This window comes from Lutra lutra, chromosome 9 (assembly GCF_902655055.1).
Source record: "Lutra lutra chromosome 9, mLutLut1.2, whole genome shotgun sequence".
In the NCBI taxonomy this organism is placed as follows: domain Eukaryota; kingdom Metazoa; phylum Chordata; class Mammalia; order Carnivora; family Mustelidae; genus Lutra; species Lutra lutra.
In genome coordinates, this window is record NC_062286.1 from 116788577 (window position 1) to 116813523 (window position 24947).

The window sequence follows — 24947 nt, forward strand, 5'->3', positions numbered from 1 at the left end:
TGATACCATCTTCCACTCCAACTTCCACCTTCCCACCCTGCTACACACACAGTAAGTAATGGAAGTATTATTGCACGAAGAGCATCTCAAGATCAGAAGACTCCTGCCCTTAAGTTTGCAGCTATAATTATAAGCCATGGGTCAGACTTAATTAACATAACAAGAAAATGTTTACTTAATGAGCCCTTGGTGAAATAAAAGTTGCTGAAGACTAAGCAATGATTTTGACCAATTTAGTAGACTTAGATGCTAACAGCCCTGATTTCCACCACTTGTATATGATATGAAATTCAGACTGTTCTCCAAGTGAAACAGATGTGTAGAGGATGTCACAAGGTAGTCTGGTTCTGGAGTCAGTCTTAATGTATTCAGGTACTTTGTAGATTTTGTATCTTACTATGATTCTGTGCTAAATTGTACCACTTCAGAGAAGTAACCCAGTAGAACTGCAGATGTCCTGGTTCTAAGCAGAGTTCTGTCTGGGTGTGTGGTTTAGGGTCAGTTACTTAACCTCTCAGAATCTTCACAAGTGATTTATTGTGATAAATTCAGATGAAGCGCACTTTGCCGTTTATTTCCTGATCATATTCTCTTCTCTTCCTCCCTGCCCCAGATGTTGTAATACTTTCTTCACCTGTAGAATTGGGGTCTAAATACCTGTTTCATAGGGTGGTGGTTCACATTTGATGATCAGTGTTTGGAAAGTGCCTGGCACACACTACAGTTGGACTAAGTGCTCGTTTCCATTGTACAGTTGTGCAGATTCATATACAGAAAGAGGATCTCACAAGTATAGGGATCCCACAGATTGGTGCATTCATTCCTACAATCTCACAGTAGATGGTGGTAAAATGTCTTCTTAAGAAAAAAAAACCCATCCATTAAATGTGACCGATTTTCAGTGATGTAAGTCGTTTCTAATTTGCATGAAGGCCAGCATTGCCTTGTCTGTTCCCACCCCATCTCACTCATTCCCTCTAAGATTGTTATCACTGTCTCCTTTGAATTTTTAACTCATCTACTGAAAACTAAATATTCTTGCAGTGTACCAAATTACACTTCAGATTTGCCTCCCTGTGGCTATAATCACCAGGATTCTTGGTGGTCTCAGTAGTAATGCCTCCAGATGGGAACTAATAAAATGGCCAATCCTTTTCTTGGAGAAGTTCCTGAGGGGATTGTGTATTTCTGAGTCAGCTTCATTCTTACATCACCTGCTTTGACAGAGTTTTCTTGCCTTCTCTAATGAGGAAAAAGGAAAAGCAGCAGCAGCTGGTAAGTGGTTTCCTGATCGCACCCTGTGAGTCAGTCTCAGCTATAGATAAACATTTGTAGACTTACCTAGAAAGGAAGACGGAGGACATTGCTTTTTTCTGTGTGAACAGTTCTGGGAACTCCACAGTGAATTTCCTATGAAGAAGCTTACAGGGGCGCCTGGGTGGCTCAGTGGGTTAAGCCGCTGCCTTCGGCTCGGGTCATGATCTCAGGGTCCTGGGATCGAGTCCCACATCGGGCTCTCTGCTCAGCAGGAAGCCTGCTTCCCTCTCTCTCTCTCTCTCTGCCTGCCTCTCTGTCTACTTGTGATCTCTCTCTCTGTCAAATAAATAAATAAATAAATAAATAAATAAAAAGCTTACATACCCACAGCTCTCCACACATGCATACCTTCTTCTGCTCACCGAATCACATCCCTCCCTCTCAGGATTCCTTACACACTTACCTTATTGACCAGTCTTTCCAGAGTTTGTTTATATCAGATGTCCTTCAGCAAACATTATTTGGTGTTTATGAACCCAGCCCTGTGCTAAACAGTGGAGACTGGAAGAGATAAGACATAACCCCAAGCGGAAATGTGTTCTTGTCAAATAGAAAAATGGGAAACAAAACTATGTATATGAGAAACTTTTTAAAAAGAGATACTGGAGGGGCACCTGGGTGGCTCAGTTGGTTAAGCAACTGCCTTCAGCTCAGGTCATGATCCTGGAATCCCGGGATCGATTGCCGCATCGGGCTCCCAGCTCCATGAGGAGTCTGCTTCTCCCTCTGACCTTCTCCCCTGTCATTCTCTCTCTCACTCTCTATCAAATAAATAAATAAAATCTTTTTTAAAAAAGAGAGATACTGGAAAAATCAGATTGCCAGTCAACATGGTAGACAAAGCTAACTCAGTGATCTTCGTCCTGCTCTAAATACATGAGGAGGGGCGCCTGGGTGGCTCAGTGGGTTAAAGCCTCTGCCTTCGGCTCAGGTCATGATCCCAGGGTCCTGGGATGGAGCCCCACATCGGGCTATCCACTCAGCAGGGAGCCTGTTTCTCCTCTCTCGCTCTGCCTGCCTCTCTGCCTACTTGTGATCTCTGTCTGTAAAATAAATAAATAAAGTCTTTAAAAAAAAATACATGAGGATGCTGGCTAAAATAACAATTTACTTTAAGTAGCCGTTTTCAAAGAAAGATCTGGAAGTTTCCAGGTGGCAGAAAGAAGAATTCAATATGAAGGTAAGTGGATATTGAAGTCCCAATGACTCCCTCCCAAGACATGGGGTATGGGTACAGATGGGCCACAGAGGCTAGGGCCTAGGGGTTGAATGCCCCCAGGAAGATAGGAGATAGCCTCAGGAACTTTCACAGTAGAAACTGAAATAGGCTGCCTCCAAGAAAAAAAAGGTTGGATGAAAACAACATATTAACTGTAGTTGCCTCTGGAAGGTGAGGTTGAGATTAATGTCACAGGGGCACCTGGGTGGCTCAGTCAAGGCATCTGCCTTCAGCTCAGGTCATAATCCCAGGGTCCTGGGATCGATCCCCCATGTTGGGCTCCCTGCTCAGTGGGGATCCTGCTCTTCCTGCTCCCTCTGCTGCTCCCCTTGCTTCTGCTTTCTCATTCTCTCTCAAATAAATGAATAATCTTGGGGGACGGGATAAATGTCACAAAAACTCAGTCTGCAGAAAGGAATCCTAATAAGCTCTTGGGGCAGAGAGAATGGTCAAGGAAGCTTTCCCAGAGGAAGGGCTGCTAGAGCTGGTTAGGGAAGAGGCCTAGCCAGGGCCTGCACCTGGGATCCGAACCCATGTCTCCTAGCTCAGTTCTGCTTCCCGGACTGCCTTTCCATAAGCTGTGATGCCAAGAATCTCTGTCCAGGTCTCTAGCAGTCATTATAAATTTTTTCTTTCTCTCTTTGGCTCTCTGGTCCTTTCACCAAAAGCACTTCTGCCTCACACAGATCTCTACGTCAACTGTAACTGTAGTTCAGCTGTCTAGACGGGGTTCAGTCAAACAGCTCTGCTTTGGGTTGAGGCAGGGCTGGGTTCCCGTGTTGATTGGACTCTGATTTGTTCCCTGTGGTTCCTTCTGGGACTGATGCTGAAGTTGGAGCAGCTGCCCAGGGTATACTCTTCTTGCAGTGAGCTGTTGGAACACAAGAGGCCAAATGAAATCACACAAGCAAAAAAATAAAGATTGGGAATTTTCCAAAATTAAGGACTGACATTAAGCCATAGATTCAAGATGTTGAAAGAACACCAAACAAAATAAATGTATACCCACACTAGGCATGTCAGAAATGCTAAAACAATAAAAGCAAAATATTAAAGAGAATCTTAAAGACCACCCCAGAGAAAAAAATGACATATGACTTACAGAGGAAGCAAAAAATTACCAAATGACAGAAGACAGTGGAGTGGAGTGACCAGCGCTGAAAGAAAACCTGTCAACCCAGAGTGAAAATCTTTGAAAATGAAGAAGGAGAAATAAAATCTTTCTAAAAATCTGAGGGAATACATTGCCAGAAGACCTATTTCAACTAGAAATATTAAAGGAAGTTCTTTAGGCAGAATGTGAAACCAGACAGAAGCATGGATCTGCAACGAAATTGAGTGTGTTGGAAATGGAATGAATGAAAGTAAAATTTAAATTTTAGTTGCTTTAAAATAAGTTTACAGAGGTCAGCAAACCTGTAAAGGAGCAGGTAAATAAGTTTTGCATGTCCTATGATCTCTACTGTAAGCACTTTACTGCTGTGGCACGAAATCAGTCTTAGGCAATAGGTGTATCAGTATGGCTGTGTTGCAGTAAAACTATGGACTCCTGAGATTTAAATTTCACGTAATTTTTATGTGCTACAAGTAGTCTTTTGGCCTTTTTCCCCCTAATCATTTAAAATTGTTAAAGCCATTCTTGGCTCATGAGCCATCCTTTAGATTGTGTATTTATAGCATATGTAAAAATAAAAAATATGTATACATGTATGGTGGTATATCTGTAAAATAAAATACTGAGTAATAAAAGGAATACACTTGTACATGCATTGATGTGGATTAATTTTAAAACAGTTATGCTGAGTGAAAGAAGACTACGTACTGTTTGAGTCCATCCATATAAAATTCTAGAAAATGCAAATTAATCTCTAGTGATAGAATGTAGTTAAGTGGTTCTCTACAGTGCAGGGTGGGGATGGCGTGCGAGAAGGGGAAGAGAAGGGATTTAAGGAAGGAAGAGATTTAAACTAATGAAGGGGTGCCTGGGTGGCTCAGTGGGGTAAAGCCTCTGCCTTCAGCTCAGGTCATGATCCCAGGGTCCTGGTATAGAGCCCGGCACCCAGCTCTCTGCTCAGCAGGGTGCCTGCTTCCTCCTCTCTCTCTCTGCCTACTTGTGATCTCGGTCTGTCAATAAAATCTTTAAAAAAAAAAAAAAAGTGTAGTGAAGTGTATGACAACAACATGAAGAACAGAAGAGAGGAAATGGGAATCCAGTATTACAGGGTCTTTATTGCTGTAAATGAAGCAGGATGTTCTTTGAAGGCAAAGTTGTTAATGAGGTGTGTTGGGAATCCTAGAGGAATCACTAAAATTGGGCTCTCCACCTCTTTCTCACTCTCAGCCCAGGTTTTGTAAAGGGTTCCGCCCCTGGCTCAATAGTGGAGCATGAGACTCAGGCCAAATCAAGAATCACATAGTGGCCACAATGACTGGTTCAGGCTGAGACCCGTGATGGTCAGAACCAGTGGGACATGTCAAGGAAATGCCAGGACAAAGACAATTCAGCTATATTTCATGGAGTCAGATGTAGAAACTACTTCAGATGTGGCACTGCCAGAGACTGGTTATGACCCAAGACCTGTTGGTGAGCACAGTCAATGGGAAGAGGTGGGCAGCTGAGAGATGGGAGAGGATGCAGAAGGGCTAGAACTTTGCAGTTACGTGAGCCAATAAAGCTTTTTGCCTGAGCTTGTTTGGGTGTGTGTGGTTTTTCAGTCACCTGCTGTGTAACATAGTATCACAAATTTATCCATCCCCAGCTCAGGCATCAAAGTGTAGATGAGCTGGGTTCTTTGGCCTGGGTCTCACTAGTCTAAAATCAAGCTGTCAACTAAGACTCTCATCATTGTCAACTGATGGTCAGACTTCTCTTCCAAGCTTGCTGTTGGCCACATTCAGTTCCTTGTGGTGTAGGACTGAGGCCCTCCACACCTGGAGACTGCTCCACAGACGCTACTGTGTAGCCCTCTCGAAACATGAAACTTGACTTCTCACAGGTGAACAGGAGAATGTCTTTTGCTTTGAATTCCTCTTGCAGGCAAGGCTTGCACCTTCTTTTAAAGGACTTCCCCTATTTAAGTCCACCCAGGCTGATTTCCCTTCTGATTACTTCAAAGTCAACTGATAAAAGAAGAGACTCGTTATGTCTGCATAATCCCTTTACCTTTGCCTTGTAACATCACAAGAGCAAAATCCCCATCATATTCACGAGTTCCGCTGCTCCAAAGGATTATACAGCCATGTATACCATGGAGTAGGAATCTTGGGAACCATTTTAGAATTCTGCCTACCATTGACCTGATGCCCTTTTGCCTTACATTCAGTCATGAGTCAGTTTCTGGAATTTTCCATATTTTACTAGACTTCCAGGTTGTCTGACTTCTTTTCACTTGCTTTTACAATCACCTGGTTACTTGTCTCTTCCCCATGAGAAGCTGACTACTGAATGAATATTCCTCATCTCCATTCCAGCTCACAACCTGGCACAGGTCTGGCGCTCCACAAACTTGTGTGGATAAGTGGAGTAGATTCTTATGTAGGGGATGAGGATTAATCTAGGTGACTTCAAAGACCACATTGATTATGAACATTCTTTTTTTTAAAGATTTTATTTATTTATTTGACACAGAGAGAGATCACAAGTAGGCAGAGAGGCAGGCAGAGAGAGAGGAGGAAGCAGGCTCCCCGCTGAGCAGAGAGCCCGATGCAAGTCTCCACCCCAAGACCCTGGGATCATGACCTGAGCGGAAGGCAGAGGCTTAACCCACTGAGCCACTCATGTGCCCCGATTATGAACATTATTTAATTCCACCCTGCTGACTACATGCAGTCCAAATTTGAGTATGGTTTAAGAGGTCCTACCTGATGCCCCATGCACATTTCTCTGCCCTCACTACTATCAAAGTCCCACTTTCTCTTTCATACTCTCTATGCTGTAAGAACACCAAATCACTTCATTTCTAGATACGGCTTGCTTTCTTAGTTTCACAACAGTGCCTGTGCTGTTTCCTTAGCCTAAAAGTTTCTTCCCTACAAATGACTTAACAGTGCTACCCATCGTCTATATAAACTTCGAAATCACTACTCAGGGTTGTTTTTTTTTTTTTTTTCATCACCCTTTCCTGCCTCTCTGTGGTTGGTGTCCCTCCTTGGGCTTCTCCAACCTTCTAAGCTTCTTCCCTCTTTTCTAGAACTTGTCACCTCTTGTAAATTAAGTCCATTTCTCCCATCACCCTGAGCTGTACTGAAGAGTTTCATTATGTTGGGTCCCAGCACTGGCCTGCTCTGCGTAAGGACCATGAATAGTTGTTGAACAAACAAAAGGGTTCAATAATCTCTATTTTGTGATTTGGGGTCTTTCAAGATATTCATATTTCCTGGTGTCCTGGGTCCCCTGGCAACCCAGCCTAGCAGACCCTAGCTCACCTACAGCTTCCAAGCCCAGGCCACAGGGCAATAGGTATTGCCCATCACAACACAGGAATGATAGTCTCGTTTCTGTTGCCCTGGGAAAGCTTGCTTTTTTTTTTTTTTTTTTTTTAAATTCTCATCTGCCACCTAGTGCTCCTTTAAAAGAGAGTGCATGGGGCACCTGGGTGGCTCAGTGGGTTAAAGCCTCTGCCTTCAGCTCAGGTCATGATCCCAGGGTGCTGGGATCGAGCCCCACATCAGGCTCTCCGCTCAGCGAGGAGCCTGCTTCCTCCTCTCTCTGTCTCTGCCTGTCTCTCTGCTTACTTGTGATCTCTGTCAAATATATAAAATCTTTAAAAAAATAAAAATAAAAGAGAGTGCATGGAGAATTACAAGGCAAAACGGCATTCTTGGTTAAACTATCACAACTTCATGGTGAACTGTAATTAGACAATATGCTGCTCGGAGATGGGGTACCAGCCTAGGACAAGAACTGGTTATCTCCACTGGGACGCCTTGAACCAGTTGCTGAGCATTTGAGGTTAGCTTTTCCCTCTCCCTTTTCCCTGAGAGCTAGCCACGCTCCCTTGTTTTACAGAGGTTGAGAGTTGGCCCAAGCCTTGCAAAGACCACACAATTTAGCCCTAGAGTTGTGATGGGGAGGAGAGCAAGTCACTGTCTCATCAGCACTGCAGGCAAGAATAGAGCCGTGTGCCTGTGCCCCACACTCCATCATGAATCTCAGCTTCTGGGCTTTTCCAACATAAATTTTTACATTTATCTTTTCATGGGAAGATAGATGATAAGACAGTAAGATAGTAAGAAGGATAGATAAGATGATAAGAGCACCTGATAAGATAGGTGCTCATTTTGGGTGAATAGTCAGTTTTGTACCCTTCGAAAGGGTACAGCTCACGTAACCATCTATGTGAACCCCACTTTCTGGCCTTGAGCAGCGCACAACCTGCGGAGCTGTATGCGAGGGTTCTACTGAACCCTGAAGTCACCAAGTATGACGACGGGAGCTCGCGTGGGGAGGTGAAATGGAGGTAAAATCCTTGGTAAACAAAAATAATAGCTCACAGGGGCGCCTGGGTGGCTCAGTGGGTTAAAGCCTCTGCCTTCGGCTCGGGTCATGGTCCCAGGGTCCTGGGATCGAGCCCCACCCATATCGGGCTCTCTGCTCAGCGGGGAGCCTGCTTCCTCCTCTCTCTCTGCCTGCCACTCTGCCTACTTGTGATCTCTGTCTGTCAAAAAAATAAAATATTTTAAAAAAATAATAGCTCACAATTGTGGGGCAGTTACTATATGCTTCTAAGTGTTCTAGAAACTTTCCCAATAATTCTGTGAGTTCAGTAAGTTTATCATCATCAGTATCATTTTACAGATAAGAAAAGCAAAAGAAATGGCAAAATCTGATCCTGAACACACTTATTCAAGTATGCCTGCCAGGCTCTACAGTTCGTATAGAACTCCCTGGCGCGATCTCCGCGCTCTTTCTCTCGCCTCTTAGAGCGCTTGCGCGTGTGTCCCCGCGACCGCCTTCCGCCTGGCGCAGCCGCCGGTCACGTGCCGGCGCGGGGGCGGGGCCCGCGCGGGGACGCCTGCGCGCCTGCGCGCCGCGGGCTGACCGATTCTACCCTATCCGGCAGAGCCGGCTGTGGGTCCCGCGGCCATAGCCGCGTCTTCCTTCAGCTCTGTCACCAGCCGGGGCTCGGGCCCGAGCCCGGGCCCCCGGGACATGGCCCTCCGGAGTGCGCAGGGCGACGGCCCCACCTCCAGCCGCTGGGACGGCGGAGCGGAGAAGACAGGTACGGAAGCCTGCGGGGGCGCCAAGGAGCGACCTTCGGGGATGGCCCGAGGGGCAGGGACGGCCCTTCGGGGTTAGGCTAGAGACAGCTGTCGGAGGAGCGGCCCCGGCCGCAGGCGGCGTCCGGGGGTTGGGGGTTGGGGGTGCCGCGGGCTGGGGGGCCCCGAGGGACCGCGCGGGCTGTGCCCAGCGCGGCGGGCCGGGGTCGGGACGCCGGGAGAGGAAAAGGGTGATGGGCCGGGTTACGTCTAAAAGGGAAGCGATTCTGGAGTTTGGAGTCAGCGGATGCTGAGACCAGAGGAATCCTGCTGGCCGACTCGTGTCCCCAATGCGAAGGACGGGCGGGGGATCTGGTCCGGCTTCGTCACGTCTGGGGAGAATTGGGTCTCCCCGAGAACTGAGGCCGAGCCTCCACCCCCGACTCGAAGCTGTCCGGCCACGTCTGCACACTCCTGGTGCCTCCTCCCTAGTTGTAAGGCACGTTTCCCAAACTTCATTCATCTGTCGCCGGCTTGAATTACGCAGTGTACGTGCACCACTTATTTCTTTTTTAATTGCCATTAAAATCCAGGCTTTTAAAACGTGTAGTTCACTGGTTCTTAGCACGTTTACAGGGTTGTGCAATCATAGCCACCGTCTGATTCCAGAACATTACTAATTCCAAAAAGAAACCCCCATCACTCCCCATTCTCCAGTCTCTGCAGGTCCTGGCAACCACTAATCTACTTTCTATCTCCATCCTATGCCGTCTACTTTAATGTTACTTAATTGTGTAGAAGAAAACAATTCTGTCAGATTTTTATAGTTTCATACTAAGCAGTAATTTCTATGAAATCATGGTTGTGAAGTGTTTTTGAATGTGTGTTACATACAGCTAAAACAGGACACTTAAAATTAGTGATGTTTACTCTGTACGAGGAAAATAATCCCTTTTTCTCCTAAGATTAAGGTAGACTTCCCAATTTTCCGCCCTCTGATGGGTGTTACGCATAATAGATCCAGCCACATATGCAACCCACATTTTGGTGAAGCACCTGGTGTCCACATCTTGTTTGTCTGGGCTCATTTTCTGTTATCGTCCTTTCCTCCTACTCACTCCTCATATTACTTCATTGGGGCCTTTGGCCTTGTAACCCTTTGCTAGTGTTTTTGTATGACATCTGTCCTCATGGCATAATAGTGCCCGAAGCAGTATGGGTTTTGTGACCTGTTGTAATGTGCCTAGGTTTGAGACTTTAACTCAGTTTCCTTGGTTTTGCTTCTCTGTGAGGAATTTGGAGATGAGAGTTTTGTTCTGCTTTTAATCATATTGGAGAATTGTTGGCAAAGTTACTAATATTGGAAGCCCTCCTTTGTAGACTTTATGATCAGATTGGTTTACTCTCTAGAATATTTTTCTTTATTGTTGGGGTAAAGCAGTTTTTTGTTTTGTTTTTAAGTAGGCTCCACAGAGCCCAACAGGGGCCTCGAACTCACCACCCTGAGATCAAGACCTGAACTGATATCAAGAGTCGGATGCTTAACTGACTGAGCCACCCAGGCGCCCCAAGCAGTTTTTCTTAATACATGCTTGTCTTCATGTTTCAGGTAGTTAATGGATCTCTGCTAATTTAGATACTGTTTGTTGAAACTAATTAGGACTTCCAGAAACAGAGGTTACTTTATTTTGTTTTTAGTAGGAACCTTACTCCAAGTAAGGTAAGGCTTTCCTCTCCCACAGTCTTTATCTGGTACAGGTATGAAGTTCAAACATAAAATTTTAAGTTAGTTTCCAGTGTCAGCATTACGAGTTCAAGGGATGGGACAGGAGGTATCTGTTTGAGGGAATCTCTCTCCCCTCTGGTTGGGTCTTCCATTGTTTTGATTTTGGCCAACATTGGTTGGTTTCAGTGTAACTTCTGTTGAAAGACTGTAAAGCTTTCTCTGGGTGCCTGACTGGCTCAGTTGGTGGAGCATGCAACTCTTGATCTCAGGGTTGGGAATTCAAGGGAGTAGAATTTACTCAAAAATTAAAAAAAAAAAAAAATTAAAAAGGACTCTAAAGCTTTCTTGATATGTAAGCTTAAACCAAATAATCAGTATGGAATTTTGTACTCTCACATAAGATTTCATTATTAAGTGTGTAGATAATATGTATTTTGCTGATATGGAAAAATCTTTTTTTTTTTTTTTAAAGATTTTATTTATTTATTTGACAGAGAGAAATCACAAGTAAGCAGAGAGGCAGGCAGAGAGAGAGGAGGAAGCAGGCTCCCTGCTGAGCAGAAAGCCCGATGTGGGGCTCGAACCCAGGACCTGGGATCATGACCTGAGCCGAAGGCAGCGGCTTAACCCACTGAGCCACCCAGGCGCCCCCTCTTTTTTTTTTTTTAAGACTTGTTTGTTTTAGAGGGGGAGTGGCAGAGAGAGAGACTCTTCAAGCAGACTCCGCACTGAGCCAGAGCCAGATGCAGGCCTCAGTCTCATGACCCTGAGATCGTGACCTGACCTGAAACAAAGAGTTGGACACTTAACTGACTGTACCACCTAGGTGCCCCTGGAAAAACTTTTAGAGGATTTTGGCTAAGGTCGTGAGATCAAGCCCCGAATTGGGCTCCCCACTCAGTGAGGAGTCTGCTTGACATTCTCTCTCCCCCTCTTCCTCTGCCCATTCCCCGCCCCCTTCCATGCACACACTCTAAATCAATCAGTCAGTCAGTTGGTCAGTCTTTAAGAACTTGATGCATCTTATAAACAAACATTAGACCTGTTAGGTGCTATGCTAACAGAGGGAATTGAGAGTTGATTTTTTCATGATCTCTAGGTAGAGTTACCATTTAACTTAACATCCAAACTGGGACTTCTCTGAGAGTGCTGTTAGCAGGAGGGGTTTACTGTGGATAATTATGCCAGGACTATAGACATAAACCAAGAATCTCTCAAACTGGAGCAGGAGGTCACCCTACTCGGTTACCAGGGAAAGTAACAGTCTAGCCAGGAGAGCAGGTTTACCTGGGTGAAGAGTCACCTGTGTTGTATTCCTGTTTGCACCTCTGGGTGCATGTGACTCCTGGCCAGTGATGCCTCTGTGTGGTTTGTATGTCACCGCTGTCATAGGTAACCAGGACCATTAGTACCAACTTTCATGGTGTTAATAATGTGTGTCTTGGTGATGGAAACAATTTGTCTCAGAATAGACTGTTACTAAGGAAAGCTGCTTAGTGACCCTTCTAAAGCCCAACCTTCCCGCCAGTGTTACCTTCCCCTTAACTGGATTGTGCACCTTCTTTAAGCTACATCAGTATTTCTCAAATGAGTCTGTTTCCTGTTAGATGAAAGGACCTTGTGTTTCTTGGATCCAAGTCTAGCTTTTGCTCCCTACCCCACCACCTACCTCTTGAAATGTCCCCTTCCTTTTGAAATTGCACTCTTCAGTAAGGCATTCTCAAGTTAGCCTGACCTCCAGCAGCCTCTTTGAGCTCTTGGTGTCCACACATCCCTTTTTTGGGGCAGTTATACTACACGGTATTGTAACGTCTCTTTGGTATTGTCTTGTTTAACTTTTATTGCATTTGCTATTCCTAAAATTAGATATACCACAATAAACTGTGAAAGCATATTAACATATTATTTTCGATAGAAAAATTACCATAGGACATACATCAACCACAGACTTTCAGCCAATTTCCTAAAAAGGAGTTTAAACACAGTAAAATATTAGTGTATAAATCACAAACTATCACATAAGGACATAAGATGCTTAAAACATTACTTTCTGCACACCCGTAACTCACATGATCTCCAAGAAGCAGTTGCTCTGTGTGCACGACATGCTGCCCTTAGTACCAGCCGCACTGGAGACCCAAATACAACCTTCAATATTCTGCTTTTGAAATTATCTCTATGTAGGGGTGTCTGGCTGGCTCGTTTGATAGAGCGTGCAACTCTTCTTAATCTCTAGGTCATGAGTTCAGGCCCCACATTGGGTGTGGAGTCTCCTTTAAAAAAAAAAAAGAAAAGAAAAAAATCTCTCTGTAATTCTGATGTTACCAGTTGTGTTAGCATGTAACTGGAGAATTTTTTCTCACAGAGTTTTAAAAGTATTGAATTTTGGTGGCATGTATATAAACAACAGGAAAAAGTTTTTATATAAAGACATATGTCTGTTCTGTGAAGTTTGTTATTAGGAAAGAACAAGCATTTTATTCTATTCCAAAACATTAATAGTGTCAGATATGCCTGAATTCCCTGAGTGTTTATTATCATTGTAATTCCTTTCTCGTTACTTATATGGCATATCTCCTTAGTGTTTTGCACATTATGCACTAATTACAGATCTGTAGGTCAACTTTAAAAATACCTACTTGTACCTCAAACCAAATAAGGAGGTTGAGCCCAGCACAGAAAATGCACACATGCTGAATATGCACCTGATGCCTTTTCCCCTTTGTTTTGCAGACTTGAACGCCAAAAAGAAAAAGAAAGTGGCAGAGATATACCAGGCCCTGGACAGTGACCCCACCGATGTGGCTGCCCTTAGACGCATGGCTATCAGTGAAGGAGGGCTCCTCACTGATGAGATCAGGCAGAAAGTGTGGCCCAAGCTCCTCAATGTCAATACCAATGACCCACCTCCTATATCAGGTAATGGTGGGGGTGGTTCTGAGGGAAACTTGTCTAAGACACAAGGATAAAAGATTCCAGGCAGCGCCTGGGTGGCTCAGTTGGTTGGGCTATCTTCGGCTCAAGTCGTGGTCTCGGGGTCCTGGGATCGAGTCCCACATTGGACTCCCTGCTCAGCGGGGAGCCTGCTTCTCCTCCCTCTGCCTGCCACTCCCCCTGCTTGTGCTCTCTCGCTTGCTCTCACTCTCTCTCAAATGAATAAATAAAATCTTAAAAAAAAAAAGAATTCCAGGATCTTTGATTTTTATACTCATTTTAAGCTAACAGTAAATGAGTAAACCTAAAGCAATTTAGAACGTGTTTGGGCCCACTCTAAAACTGATAAGTAGAATTTTCTTCAAAAATTGGAATGAGCTTTTATTAGGTTGATCGATAGCTTTTATTGGCTAGGTAGGGGAGTTTATTATTCCAGGTTCTATATTCACTTAGAGGTGGGTTATAGGAAACCTGTATTTTAACAAGCTCCCCAGCTAATTATGGTGCAGATGAACTCATTTTGAGAAACACTGGTTCGTGGGGAGAGAGAATATGTCTCTGGTCCTTAAGCAAAACAAAACAAAACTTTTTTTTATTGGGGAAATACTAAGATCGTTTTGAATTCTAAAGTTCTGCAATAATATGAGAAGCTGTTACTAGGGGACCTGGCTGGCTCAGTCAGCTGGGAGTTCGACTCTTGATTTCAGCTCAGGTCTCAATCTCGCAGTCATGGGATCAAGTCCCATGTGGGGCTCTGTGCTCAATGAGGAGTCTGCTTGAGATTCTCTTTCCCTCTTTCTCTGCACTTCCTCCCCATGTGCTCTTGTGCACATTCTCTCTAAAATAAATACATAAATCTTTAAAAGAAAAGAAAGGCTGTTACTTAACTGTTTGCAAGGCCCATGAGAAAGCAGTTCCTTGGAATATAATACAAAATACCAAGAAAGTATGGGAGAGCAGTGAGTCCACTTTGTCATTCATTCACTCAACAAACATTGATTGCTTTCCTGCTATGTATGGCCAGAATCCAGGTGCTGGAGCTTTCATTCGTGTGGCAGGTACTGGTTGTGCTCCTGTTGTGTGCCAGGTGCTACACGCGAGTCCCACAGCCTCTGCTGATGCTCTCAGGGCCCTGTTGGGCAGCCCAGTAAGTGTTTGGCTGTTGGAAACCGGCTGCGTCAGAGCAGTCAGCCTTCAGTTGGAAGGAAAAGATGTTGCCACGTTTCACACTCTAAACCCTGAGATGATGTTCTTCTGTCAGATTCCAGACTTTCCAGATCTTTAGAAGATGAAGTCTATATGCGGGGAAGTGTTTACGCAGGCTCCTCTGGGAGCTTTGGATTTGGGTTGTGCTGGAAATGTGCACCTGTTAGATAAGACTGGGTTGGGGTTGAGGGAAATGTACACCGGTTCCATTTTCAACAGCTAGAGACTGTAGCCTCACTTCACACTGCCCTGGACTTCCCCACCGAGCACAGGCTCCTATTCGCAGTGTCCAGTTTTTAAATTTCAGGGTTAAGAGAGGTTACATTCTTCTTTGTGTGAGTGTATCTTAGTGCTCCTTCCTGAACAGCTCAGCGCTCCCCAGGCTGCACAGATGTTCGGGTTTCCCGGGGATCTGTGCTTTCGGCATTCGTGATCTTGTTTGATCAGCGTAGTCACCTGAGAGGTACATAGGAAGGAAATAGCCCCATTTTACCCACGTGGACGTTGAAATTCAGAGCAGTCCCCCAGTGACACGCAGGAGCAGCCTCCAAGAGGCCTCTGGCTTCCTGACTTCTCTCCTGCTCCTTCCGCCTCACCCCAAACAGTGTGCGTCCCTCCTCTTACGTCCCTCCTCTTACGGTCGCTGTGACTTGAATGAAACAACCTGTGTGGAAGGAACTAAGCTGGGGATTCCTGGTGTCCCGCCCTCTTCAGGAAAAAGCTGAAGGATGTCCTCCAGGCCCTTGATGCCACACGAGAACGTTTCTGTCCCTGATCTGGCTTCCCAGACATTCCTGCAATAACATGTTCCTTCTTCTCCCACAGGGAAGGACCTTCGGCAGGTGAGCAAGGACTACCAGCAAGTGCTGCTGGACGTCAGGCGCTCCTTGCGGCGCTTCCCGCCTGGTGAGAAGCGCCCTCAGTCCCGCCACCTGGGAGTTGCTGTCCCAGCTTTGCACATGTCCTCATGCTGCTGCTTCCATCCGGGCCCACAGTGTGACCTCGAGGGGGCCCCTGCCTCCTCAGGGGCCCTTTGTACTCTCAGTCTGCTGAGACATTCTCTCACCGGCTCAGTCACGTTCAGACCCCCACCTTGAAAGCCTGGCTTAGAGTGATTTCTCTTGGCCTAGAGGTGGTGGATGAAAGACCTAGAGGCTTTCCCCCCTTCAGAGCCACCGAAGAGACTCCATAGGGACTGCTAGGTGCATCACCTGGCCTTAAAGAGCAGATGGGTTTACAAGGGGGCACTAAGAGGTATCATACCTTCATTTGATTAGATGTACAGATAGGGATATCTTACCTATGCCTCTGTTGGGTCCCTGGACCAGAAGGGAGGCCATTCCCTGCACATTTTAAGGGTCTGAAAAAATCACTTCCCATTCCGGGAAACTTGAGCATGACCCACTCTTGTCTCCATGTTCACAGCGAAGGAAGCTGGGCAACAGACCTCATGTTTATGATCCATTTCTCTTCCTTTGGCAGCCTCACCTTTGTTGAGGTCAATGAAGAAAGGAGGATTGCTAAAGGGGACAGGAGCCTCTAAACCCATTGCCTCACTCTTCTGAAACCATGCTCTGGCTTGGACTTTGCCTCTTAAATCTTGCTTGAGCCTCTGCTCGTGATTCCTGTGTAGCCAGTAGCCTGCCCGCTTGCTTTTGATAAAAATGTCTGCCCATGGCCCAGTCCTCTTTCCCTCTCCTGCCGGTTTGGATGAGACCATGCAGGCAGGTGCCCTCGTTTCCCTCTAGGTAACCTGCTTTTCCTCTGAACCCTTTCTTCCTCTTCCATTTATGGAACATTGGTCTGTGAGGTTCGCTGTGTGGGCTGCACTTTCCATGTGGTTTCATATTCTTCCTACATCCATGTTCTTTTGAGCTCAGCTAACCTCTCTTACTCTGAAAATTCAAACAGAGTTTAGTCTTGTTCTCTTACCACTTCGGTTACTTTCCCTAACCGTAGTCATTAACTCCATTTTCTTTTAATTGGGTCTTTTAGAGGAAGCTTTTTTGAGAAGGGGTTTCCAGATATGTCTTGGATCAAGATATATTCCTGTGAGTCTTAGTTTGGAAAACATGCAACTCTTACTTTTCTTATTTTTATATAATTTCATACCCATAGGAAAGTTGCAAAAATAGGACAAATAATTCCCTAGATGCCTTTTATGCAGATTTCCTTATATGTTAACGTTTAACTGTATTTGCTGTATTGCTGTAATATTGCTTTGTCTGTCTCCTGTACACACACACACACATACACACACATACAGACACACTTTTTTTTTCCTGAACTATTTAAGAATCAGTTACAGACATGGTGTCCCTTTACCCCTAAATATTTCAGGGTGTTGTTCTTAAAAACAAGGCTCTTAAAGGTGCCTGGGTGGCTCAGTGGGTTAAGACTCTGCCTTCAGCTCAGGTCATGATCTCAGGGTCCTGCGATCGAGCCCCGCATCGGGCTCTCTGCTCAGCAGGGAGCCTGCTTCCCCCTGTCCCTCTGCATGCCTCTCTGCCTACTTGTGATCTCTCTCTCTGTCAAATAAATAAATAAAATCTTTTAAAAAAACACAAAAGAACCAAAAAACAAGGCTCTTACAATAAATCAGCAACATACTGAAAACCACTGCTACTAACGTGTAGGTTTTATTCAGGTCTCACCCTTCACTGCTGTAAAGTCCTTTAAAGGAAAAGGCTATACGAGTGCAAGCAGTTCCCATTCAGTCATTCCCTCTCGTTAGCCTCCTTGATCCTGGAGAAGTTCCTCTGTGTTTTATGGCTTGGTTATTTTTACCGAATTTCCCTCAGTTTGGATTATGTCATGTGTAGACTTGGGCAGGTGCCTGCCGATAGGCAACCCCCAGCGGCGAACCCGAGTTGTTTTCAGGGTGCCATGTGAGGGGGCACACACGGGCAGGTGGTCTCGTGCCCAGCACTGTCAGCCTTGGCAGCGGGCTGAGGGGGCGCCGGTGGTCCCCCCCACCCCGCCGCCCCCATGGCTCTTTCCCATATGCGAGTAGTGTTGGTGGGGCGGGGGTTTTAGATGTGTTGCCTGGCTGTTCATAACTCCTCCTTGGCGAATCGTTTGCTGACCGTCTTCCTCCCCTCCATGGTAGCAGGCTGCTCGGGGTGTTCAGGTGCATCTCCCTTCTCCCCGCCGCAGGCATGCCGGAGCAGCAGAGAGAGGGGCTCCAGGAAGAGCTGATCGACATCATCCTCCTGGTCCTGGAGCGCAACCCCCAGCTGCACTACTACCAGGGCTACCACGACATCGTGGTCACGTTCCTGCTGGTGGTGGGCGAGAAGCTGACGGCCTCCCTGGTGGAAAAACTGTCCACCCACCACCTCAGGTACCGGCGCAGGCAGATGCGAGGCTGGGGCTCAGTCCTCGGCCCATTTGCTCATCTGTGTTTCCAGTGGTGGGAACCCCGTTCTACCCACTCGGCCCTGATCTGAGCATTTGATCTGACCGAGCTCACCGAATTGTCTCCTTCCAGGGACTTCATGGATCCAACAATGGACAACACCAAGCATATATTGAACTATCTGATGCCCATCATTGACCAGGTGAATCCCGAGCTGCATGACTTCATGCAGAGGTATGTACACGTCTCCACTTTTTTTTTTTTACGGATTTTATTTATTTGACAGAGAGACACAGTGAGAGAGTGCACACAGGCGGGGGGGTGTGGGAGAGGGAGAAGCAGGCCTTCCACTGAGCAGGGAGCCCGATGCAGGGCTGCATCCCAGGACCCTGGGATCATGACCTGAGCCAAAGGCAGATGCTTAATGACTGAGCCACCCAGGCACCCCCGTACGCATCTCCACTTAGGTACATCCGTGCACACGCGCACCCACACCCATTTGACTCTCTCCGGGCCCTGGTCTCTTCTTCACAAGTCCAGCTCTATCTCACCGCCGTCACGTGTTGACCAGTGTTAAGTTCTTTCAAGTTGTCCTTTTTGTTCGCCAGCGAGCTGGATAATTCAGTTCTGAAGTCTGGGAGCACTTTAATCGGTACTGTGCTCATGGGAGCGGAATATGCAAGATGTCACAGCCCTTGAGGAGGTCACATCTGGGGGTGGAGGGAGGTGAGTGTGCCGAGGTGGACTTTGAGGTTATTGCTGCAAGAGAAGGACATACTACTGTAAGATCCCGAATCAAGAAGGACAAGGCCGTCTGTCGGTTTATTCTCCAGGGTATAAGGGGAAGAAATGCTTCTTTGCAAATCTCATATGATTTCTTTTTTCTGTTTTGTGTAATTAGAAATTAGTCCTTGGCCAATGCCTCACTTCCCCCTCCCCCCTTTTTTTAAATAATGTCTTTGTCTTAAGATGTTTCAATCATCTCATGGTAACAATTAATACAGTTGTGTCTTTAAGCCTGAGAATATGTGCCGGTGTCTGCCAAAAGGATATAGGATTTTCTCAGAAAGAAAACCATGGTATTCTGTGAAAACAGCTGCTGTTGCTTCCTGTAATTGACATCGGTTGGGCATTAGGAAAGCATCCATCGAGATAAGGCAGTCAGGACCCCATCATAGTTTTAGTGTCATGATGGTGGGTATGTTTTGAGGACTTTGTATTTGGTGAGAAGATACTGAATTCCTAGGGGGCTGAATTTTCCAGAAAGTCTATTTCCGAAATTCTTCCTTCTCATGAGCACTGGAGACAAAGATGCTCCAGGGAGCAGGAAGGGACAGCCCATCGGGGAATCTAACATCTGAATTTCCTTGCTCCTAGTGCTGAGGTGGGAACCATCTTTGCCCTCAGCTGGCTCATCACCTGGTTCGGGCATGTGCTGTCTGACTTCAGGCACGTCGTGCGGTTATATGACTTCTTCCTGGCCTGCCACCCACTGATGCCCATTTACTTCGCAGCCGTGGTAGGTACAGGCCACAGGCCAACACCTAGATTCACCATCACCTATTCCAGCTTGATCGTTTTCCCTCAAGGGAAACCTGGTGATTACGGGAAGGTGGGAAAGATGGCATTTCCCAGACTGATGCCCCCAGACACCACTTTGTGCAATGTGAATGAGCATCATGGGGAAGGATGAGGCCCTGTGTAAAAATAGGATTGGGAAATACTTGGTTAAACCAAGTTAAAGAGATCTGTTTCCTGCATGATTCTTCAGGACCTTTAAAATGCTCCTGCGTGTTACGAATTGTCCGTGTTCCTCTTGACCTCTCCCGGAACTAGTAGAGACTGCCGGCTGCAGGCCAGGGAGAGAGGAGGTGCGCCACGACGGGGGAGCACTGACAGGGCTTGGTGGGGTTCCAGTTCTTAGGACGGCCTGAATCGTGGAGGTCAGGGCGGAGGTGGGAGCGCATGGACACCCTTCAGGGCTTTTGAAAGGGGAGCAGGATTGTTCTTTCTGCTGCTTTGAACCATTCTTTGCTGTGTGGGAGCTCCAGGAGTCTCCCTGTGATCCCTTTCCTTTTCTTCCTCCTTAAAGAACCTCCTGCATTTCGTTGGTCAGCCTTCCACATCCTGGGGCGGAAGTCTGCCTGTAGCAGGAAGGGCCAGCCCCCTGGGAAAAGCATGCATACATTATTCCTTCGTAGCTGGATGCAAGAGTCTGCCATCTTACTGATTTAAATTCCTCTTTAAGGAGAAGGACTTGTAAGTGGCGAAGGCCGTGCGTGGGTGGCCCGATCTCTGATGCAAGGCCTTGCTCCCCACAGATCGTGTTGTATCGAGAGCAGGAAGTCCTGGATTGTGACTGTGACATGGCCTCGGTCCACCACTTGTTGTCCCAGATCCCTCAGGACCTGCCCTATGAGACGCTGATCAGTAGAGCCGGAGACCTGTTTGTTCAGTTTCCGCCGTCTGAACTGGCTCGGGAGGCAGCTGCCCAACAGCAGGCCGAGAAGTGAGTGGGGCCGAGGCTCTGGCCGAACTGGGGGTGTCTGTGAATGAGCAGAAGTGGTGGGGGATGGTGTCTGCGGGGTCAGGGCCAGGGGATAGTTCCAGAGCTCTAAGCTCAGGCCCGAGGAATCCCTCCTTTGGTCTTCATGGGTCTCTGTCAAGGAGAGCCTCTGAGCAGCAGCAGCTCTGCCCTCAGCCTCTGTAAGGATCTGTTGTTCTTTCCTTCTCTTCCTTCATAGCATTTCCTTCTTCTGTCTCTCCACCCCTGCAGGACAGCCGCCTCCACCTTCAAAGACTTTGAGCTGGCGTCCGCCCAGCAGAGGCCTGACATGGTGCTGCGGCAGCGGTTTCGGGGACTCCTGCGACCTGAGGACCGAACGAAAGACGTCCTGACCAAACCGAGGACCAACCGCTTTGTGAAGCTGGCGGTGATGGGGCTGACGGTGGCGCTTGGAGCGGGCCGCCCTGGCTGTGGTGAAAAGCGCCCTGGAGTGGGCCCCGAAGTTCCAGCTGCAGCTGTTCCCCTAGAGGCCAGGGAGGGCGCGTCCTCCTCTGACAACTGAGGTCTCACCCTTCCATGGAAGGATTGGGAGGGGGTGGCATTTCCTTTATTAAAAGGGTTTCTGTCAAGGGTTTTCTCTTCCTGCCCAGCCCCCCCCACCACCTGCCCCTGGTCCGCCTTCCGTTCAGAGGCTGCTGGCACCTGGCAGCTGCCCCCGGGGCCCAGCAGTGGGACTCCTCTCCTTCCCCGCCACTTGCTCCCCACACTCCCCACCAGCGCCTCTGGGAGGGGGGTGCTGTGGGTTAAGGGAGCTGCCAGCTGCTGGGGAGCCCGCCTCGCCTGGTTACTGGGGACCCTCTTGGCAGCCCTGTAGTGAGTAAGTGGGGCCGCCAGGTGCCTCCTGTTCTGTCTGCCGCTGGGCCGAGGGAGTTAGGCCTTGGACTGGAGGCGAGGGACAGAGGCTGCTAGCCGGGAGTAAGGTCGGCCCCTCTCGAGAGCAGCTCCATTAGCTGGTCAGAAATCAGACAGACGTGAACTAGGTTACTAGGTAAATCCAACCTATTTTCAGCCTAGAAATCGCTTGGGCATTCCCAGTCAAACAGGAAGGAATGTGAGCTTGTAGGGCCCAGAGATAAACTGGTTTTGCCTGCCTTCTTTTTCCTCCCTTTTCTCTCCCACAAGCCACATGGTGTTGCTCTTAAAGGACACTTTTATTATTATTTTTAGAATTACATATGCCCAACACGTAAGGTACCCTCACTCTAAAAATGATAGTTCCTTCACAGGAAGAATAGTCCTCATCAGCAAGATGAGCTTCTAAGGCCCTGAAGTTTCCTTTCTGCTCAACTGTTGAACATCTCACTCGAGCTAGAGCTTCTGTGTGTCACCAGCCCCACAATTCCAGAGCGCCCCCAGGCCTGCTCTCCTTCCTCTTCTCCTCAGACCACTGTTCTCCTCCCAAGTAGGCTCCCACTCACTCCTGCCTTGGCTTCGTTGGGGGGATTCACTTTATCTCCTCAACTGCTGGTCTCTCCTTCCTGGTTGGAAATGTCACTGGAGACTTGTCAGCCACCAGAAGGGACACACTGCATCCTGAAGAGCGCAGAAGAGGCCGAGACCAGCCAGCCCCTGCCCCAAGCTTCTGGAGGACTCTCCAGGACTTAGGGGACAAGATGGATCATTCAGTCCTGGCCAGCTTTTCCTGTAAGCGAAACCAAGTTTGTGTGCGATGAACGCTGGCTTGAAAAAAAGTGCCTTTCGCTGCTTTAAAGAATCGAGGTGTGGAGTATGAAGCAGCCATGTACTTTCATTTTCCTGTCTCTTGGGCACTGTTCTCTTGGCAGGTGTTTTCTTAAAGTGAATGTGCCAGAAGTCCTCTCCCTTAGCAGCTCCAGACTGCAGAGTGGAGGGTGTTTAGTACGCCGGGCAGCCGGCAGCCCAGAGCTGTGAGCGCAGGTGTCTCCGCCACGTCACGTGAGTGACACTAAGCACTTTAATACCAAAGGTTAAAGTGAGGGGTCATTTTCTGTAGCGGGAGTCCCACTTGGGGTAAGTGTAATGTGGATGGATTCTTCTAGACAGTGGTGGGATCATGAAGACAGAGGAAGTTGTTCCAGGACCTAGAGGTGGTGATGCAGCAGGGAGTCCCAGTCTTCTTCCCCAGCAGGTTTGTCCCCTTATCACCTTTACAGATGGACAGCAGCATTGCACCTCCTGCCCAGCACTGGAGCCTGTCTGTAAAGAGTAAAGGGGTTGTTGGGGAAGAGGGAAGAAGGGGCGTGAGATCAGGCTCCCGGGGCCACAGCCTTCGGATCCCAGAAAGCAAGTGGCACAGGCTTCTGTTGTAGCGTAAGGAGGGGGTTCATTTGTTTGGTAGCTTTGCTGACATCAGGATTCTCCCTGCCAATGAGAAGAAAGCATTATCCTTTTATCTTCAGGTGGTTTACTATTCTGTAAAGAATATCTGTAAATATTTTGTACAGAGCCCTGTATAAAATAAACAGCCATATGTGGTTACTAATCAATCTCCTGACATTTCCGTCCTTGTGCTCCCCCACCTCCCACTCCTGGCCTGGGACTGCGCTGGAGTCTAGGGACTTCAGTTGGCCTTGACTTACCTGGAGAGCTTGGGGAACACCTGCAGTCCTGTTTCTATTTCACCTGCAAGAGGTATGACCTACACACTCCAGGTGCTGCCTGGGGGCACTGGTCCCAGTTAAGCAGCACAGGTGGCGTGGGACATTTGTCTGGGGGGATCTTGCCTGTTTTCCACATACTTCTGGAGATGCCTTAGGCTCTAAAAGCGGACATTTGGTTTGGAACGTAATCCAAGTCTGATGTGAATGCAACTTTATCTCCACATGTAATTGCCTCCTCAGAGGAGGTGTTGAGAGCTGTTCTAGCCAAACTCTACCAACACCTCTTAACACTGCCAACCGTTGGACAGTGGGAGCCCAGGGCAGTACCAAGTGGCATCCACCTTGAGCCTGGGGCCATCTCGGAGGCATGAATCCTTGTTGTCTAGGACGTTTATTGATGCTTCCCTGGTCCAGAGCAGAGATGGGAGCGCGCCCAAGCTGGACAGGCATCACGCAACTCTAGGCCTTGTCCCACCACCACAGGCCAGCCCCCATGCTGCCCCTTGACCTGACACTCCTGACCACAGCTGGGGTGGCGGGAGGGCTAGTGTGTCACTTCCTGGCCTTGTGAGTTGGGGATCGGCCCCTCCCCACACCGGCAGCCTTCGTGAGCAGAGGTGTGCAAGCACGTGCGAGGGCTTTACTTCCATTTCAGTGAACGTTTACTGGTCCATAAATGCGCTAGTCAGCCCCACGCCAGGGGGCCCACCGGGCTCATCAGGGGATTACGTGGGGACTACAGGGACGAACAGGCCGGAGGCTTTTGCCAAATGCCACCAAGAGGTGATGGGCCCTGAGCTCAGCCGGCTTGCTCTTCTCCCCGTCTTGCGTCCCTCATCCCCTTACTACCCTCACCCTTCTGTGTCTCCTGCTGCCTTTTCCCCCTGTCCTTACAAAGGCCCTCTACTCGCATAGTGGTCTTCTCCAGAGGTACAGACGGGTTTGGAATTGGCCCAGCAGCCTCCGTGAGCCAGTGAGGTTGTGGCTTGCCTCAACTTCCTGCCTTTGCAGTGCGGGGGCTTTCATGTCAGCCCCAGACACGAGAGGAAGACCTTTCAGCTCGGCAGGGGCTGGGCAGCCCAACCTCCACGGCCACCCTCGCCAGCAGCAGCTGCTCTCATCGGAGCAGCAGGCTTCCACTCACCGTCTCCTGCCCCAGGACGGAGACTATCCTCCACGTCTGCAGGGACCTCTGGCTGCTTGCTCATGTGGGTGCTCCAGTCCCAAAGCCCGTGGGGTTTGGTTTCCAGCCTGTCCTGGTAAGTTTGCATGGGGCTTTCAGCAGTCGGGGCCTCCTGGAAATGGGCTGACCCCTTGGGAGAGGGAAGTGCCCCCACCCGATCCAACATAGGGAGCCCTTGAGAACCCGCCCGTCCTGGCTCCTTCACGCCACTGGCGTGTATGGTCTGGTGCTGGAGGCAGAGCCTGGGAGCCCTGCACCCCTCCAATCTGTACTCCTGACCCTCTGCTTGGCTGCATCACACTCAAACTCTCGGACTCGTCTGGCACAGTGGCCGAGTGAGTGGAGCTGCACAGCCCCTGGGGCCTGTCTTGTCTTCATTTTTGATACGGCCGTGGGGAAAGACAGACCCCATTAGTACCTCTTAATGCTACTGGACAAGGAATGGTACAAGGCCCCGGGAAAGGCCACAGCGTGGGCGTACTGGGGGTGAGGACTGGGTGACCGGAGAGCCAGTCACGACTGTGGCCCAGTCCTGACCTAGGAAACGAGGACCAGGGTTAACAGGTGTTGTCTCTTTCAAGAGACGCTGGGCATCTAGGCTTTATGTAGTATCTCTTAATTTAAAATCATTGACAACCAATTCAAATTTCTAAAATACTGG

At 48.0% G+C, this 24947-nt stretch overlaps 1 protein-coding gene across 1 annotated transcript; it reads left to right on the plus strand.

Annotated features, from left to right (window-relative positions):
* Nucleotides 1-8548: 8548 nt before the first annotated feature.
* TBC1D20 (TBC1 domain family member 20) lies at nucleotides 8549-22989 on the plus strand. Its single transcript, XM_047744432.1, is given in 9 exon segments — nucleotides 8549-8757; nucleotides 13194-13379; nucleotides 15426-15506; nucleotides 17757-17943; nucleotides 18091-18192; nucleotides 19336-19477; nucleotides 20280-20467; nucleotides 20735-20921; nucleotides 20923-22989. Coding segments are annotated over 9 exon segments (1212 nt in total). The 5' UTR covers nucleotides 8549-8687; the 3' UTR covers nucleotides 20992-22989.
* The last annotated feature ends 1958 nt before the right edge of the window (nucleotides 22990-24947 follow it).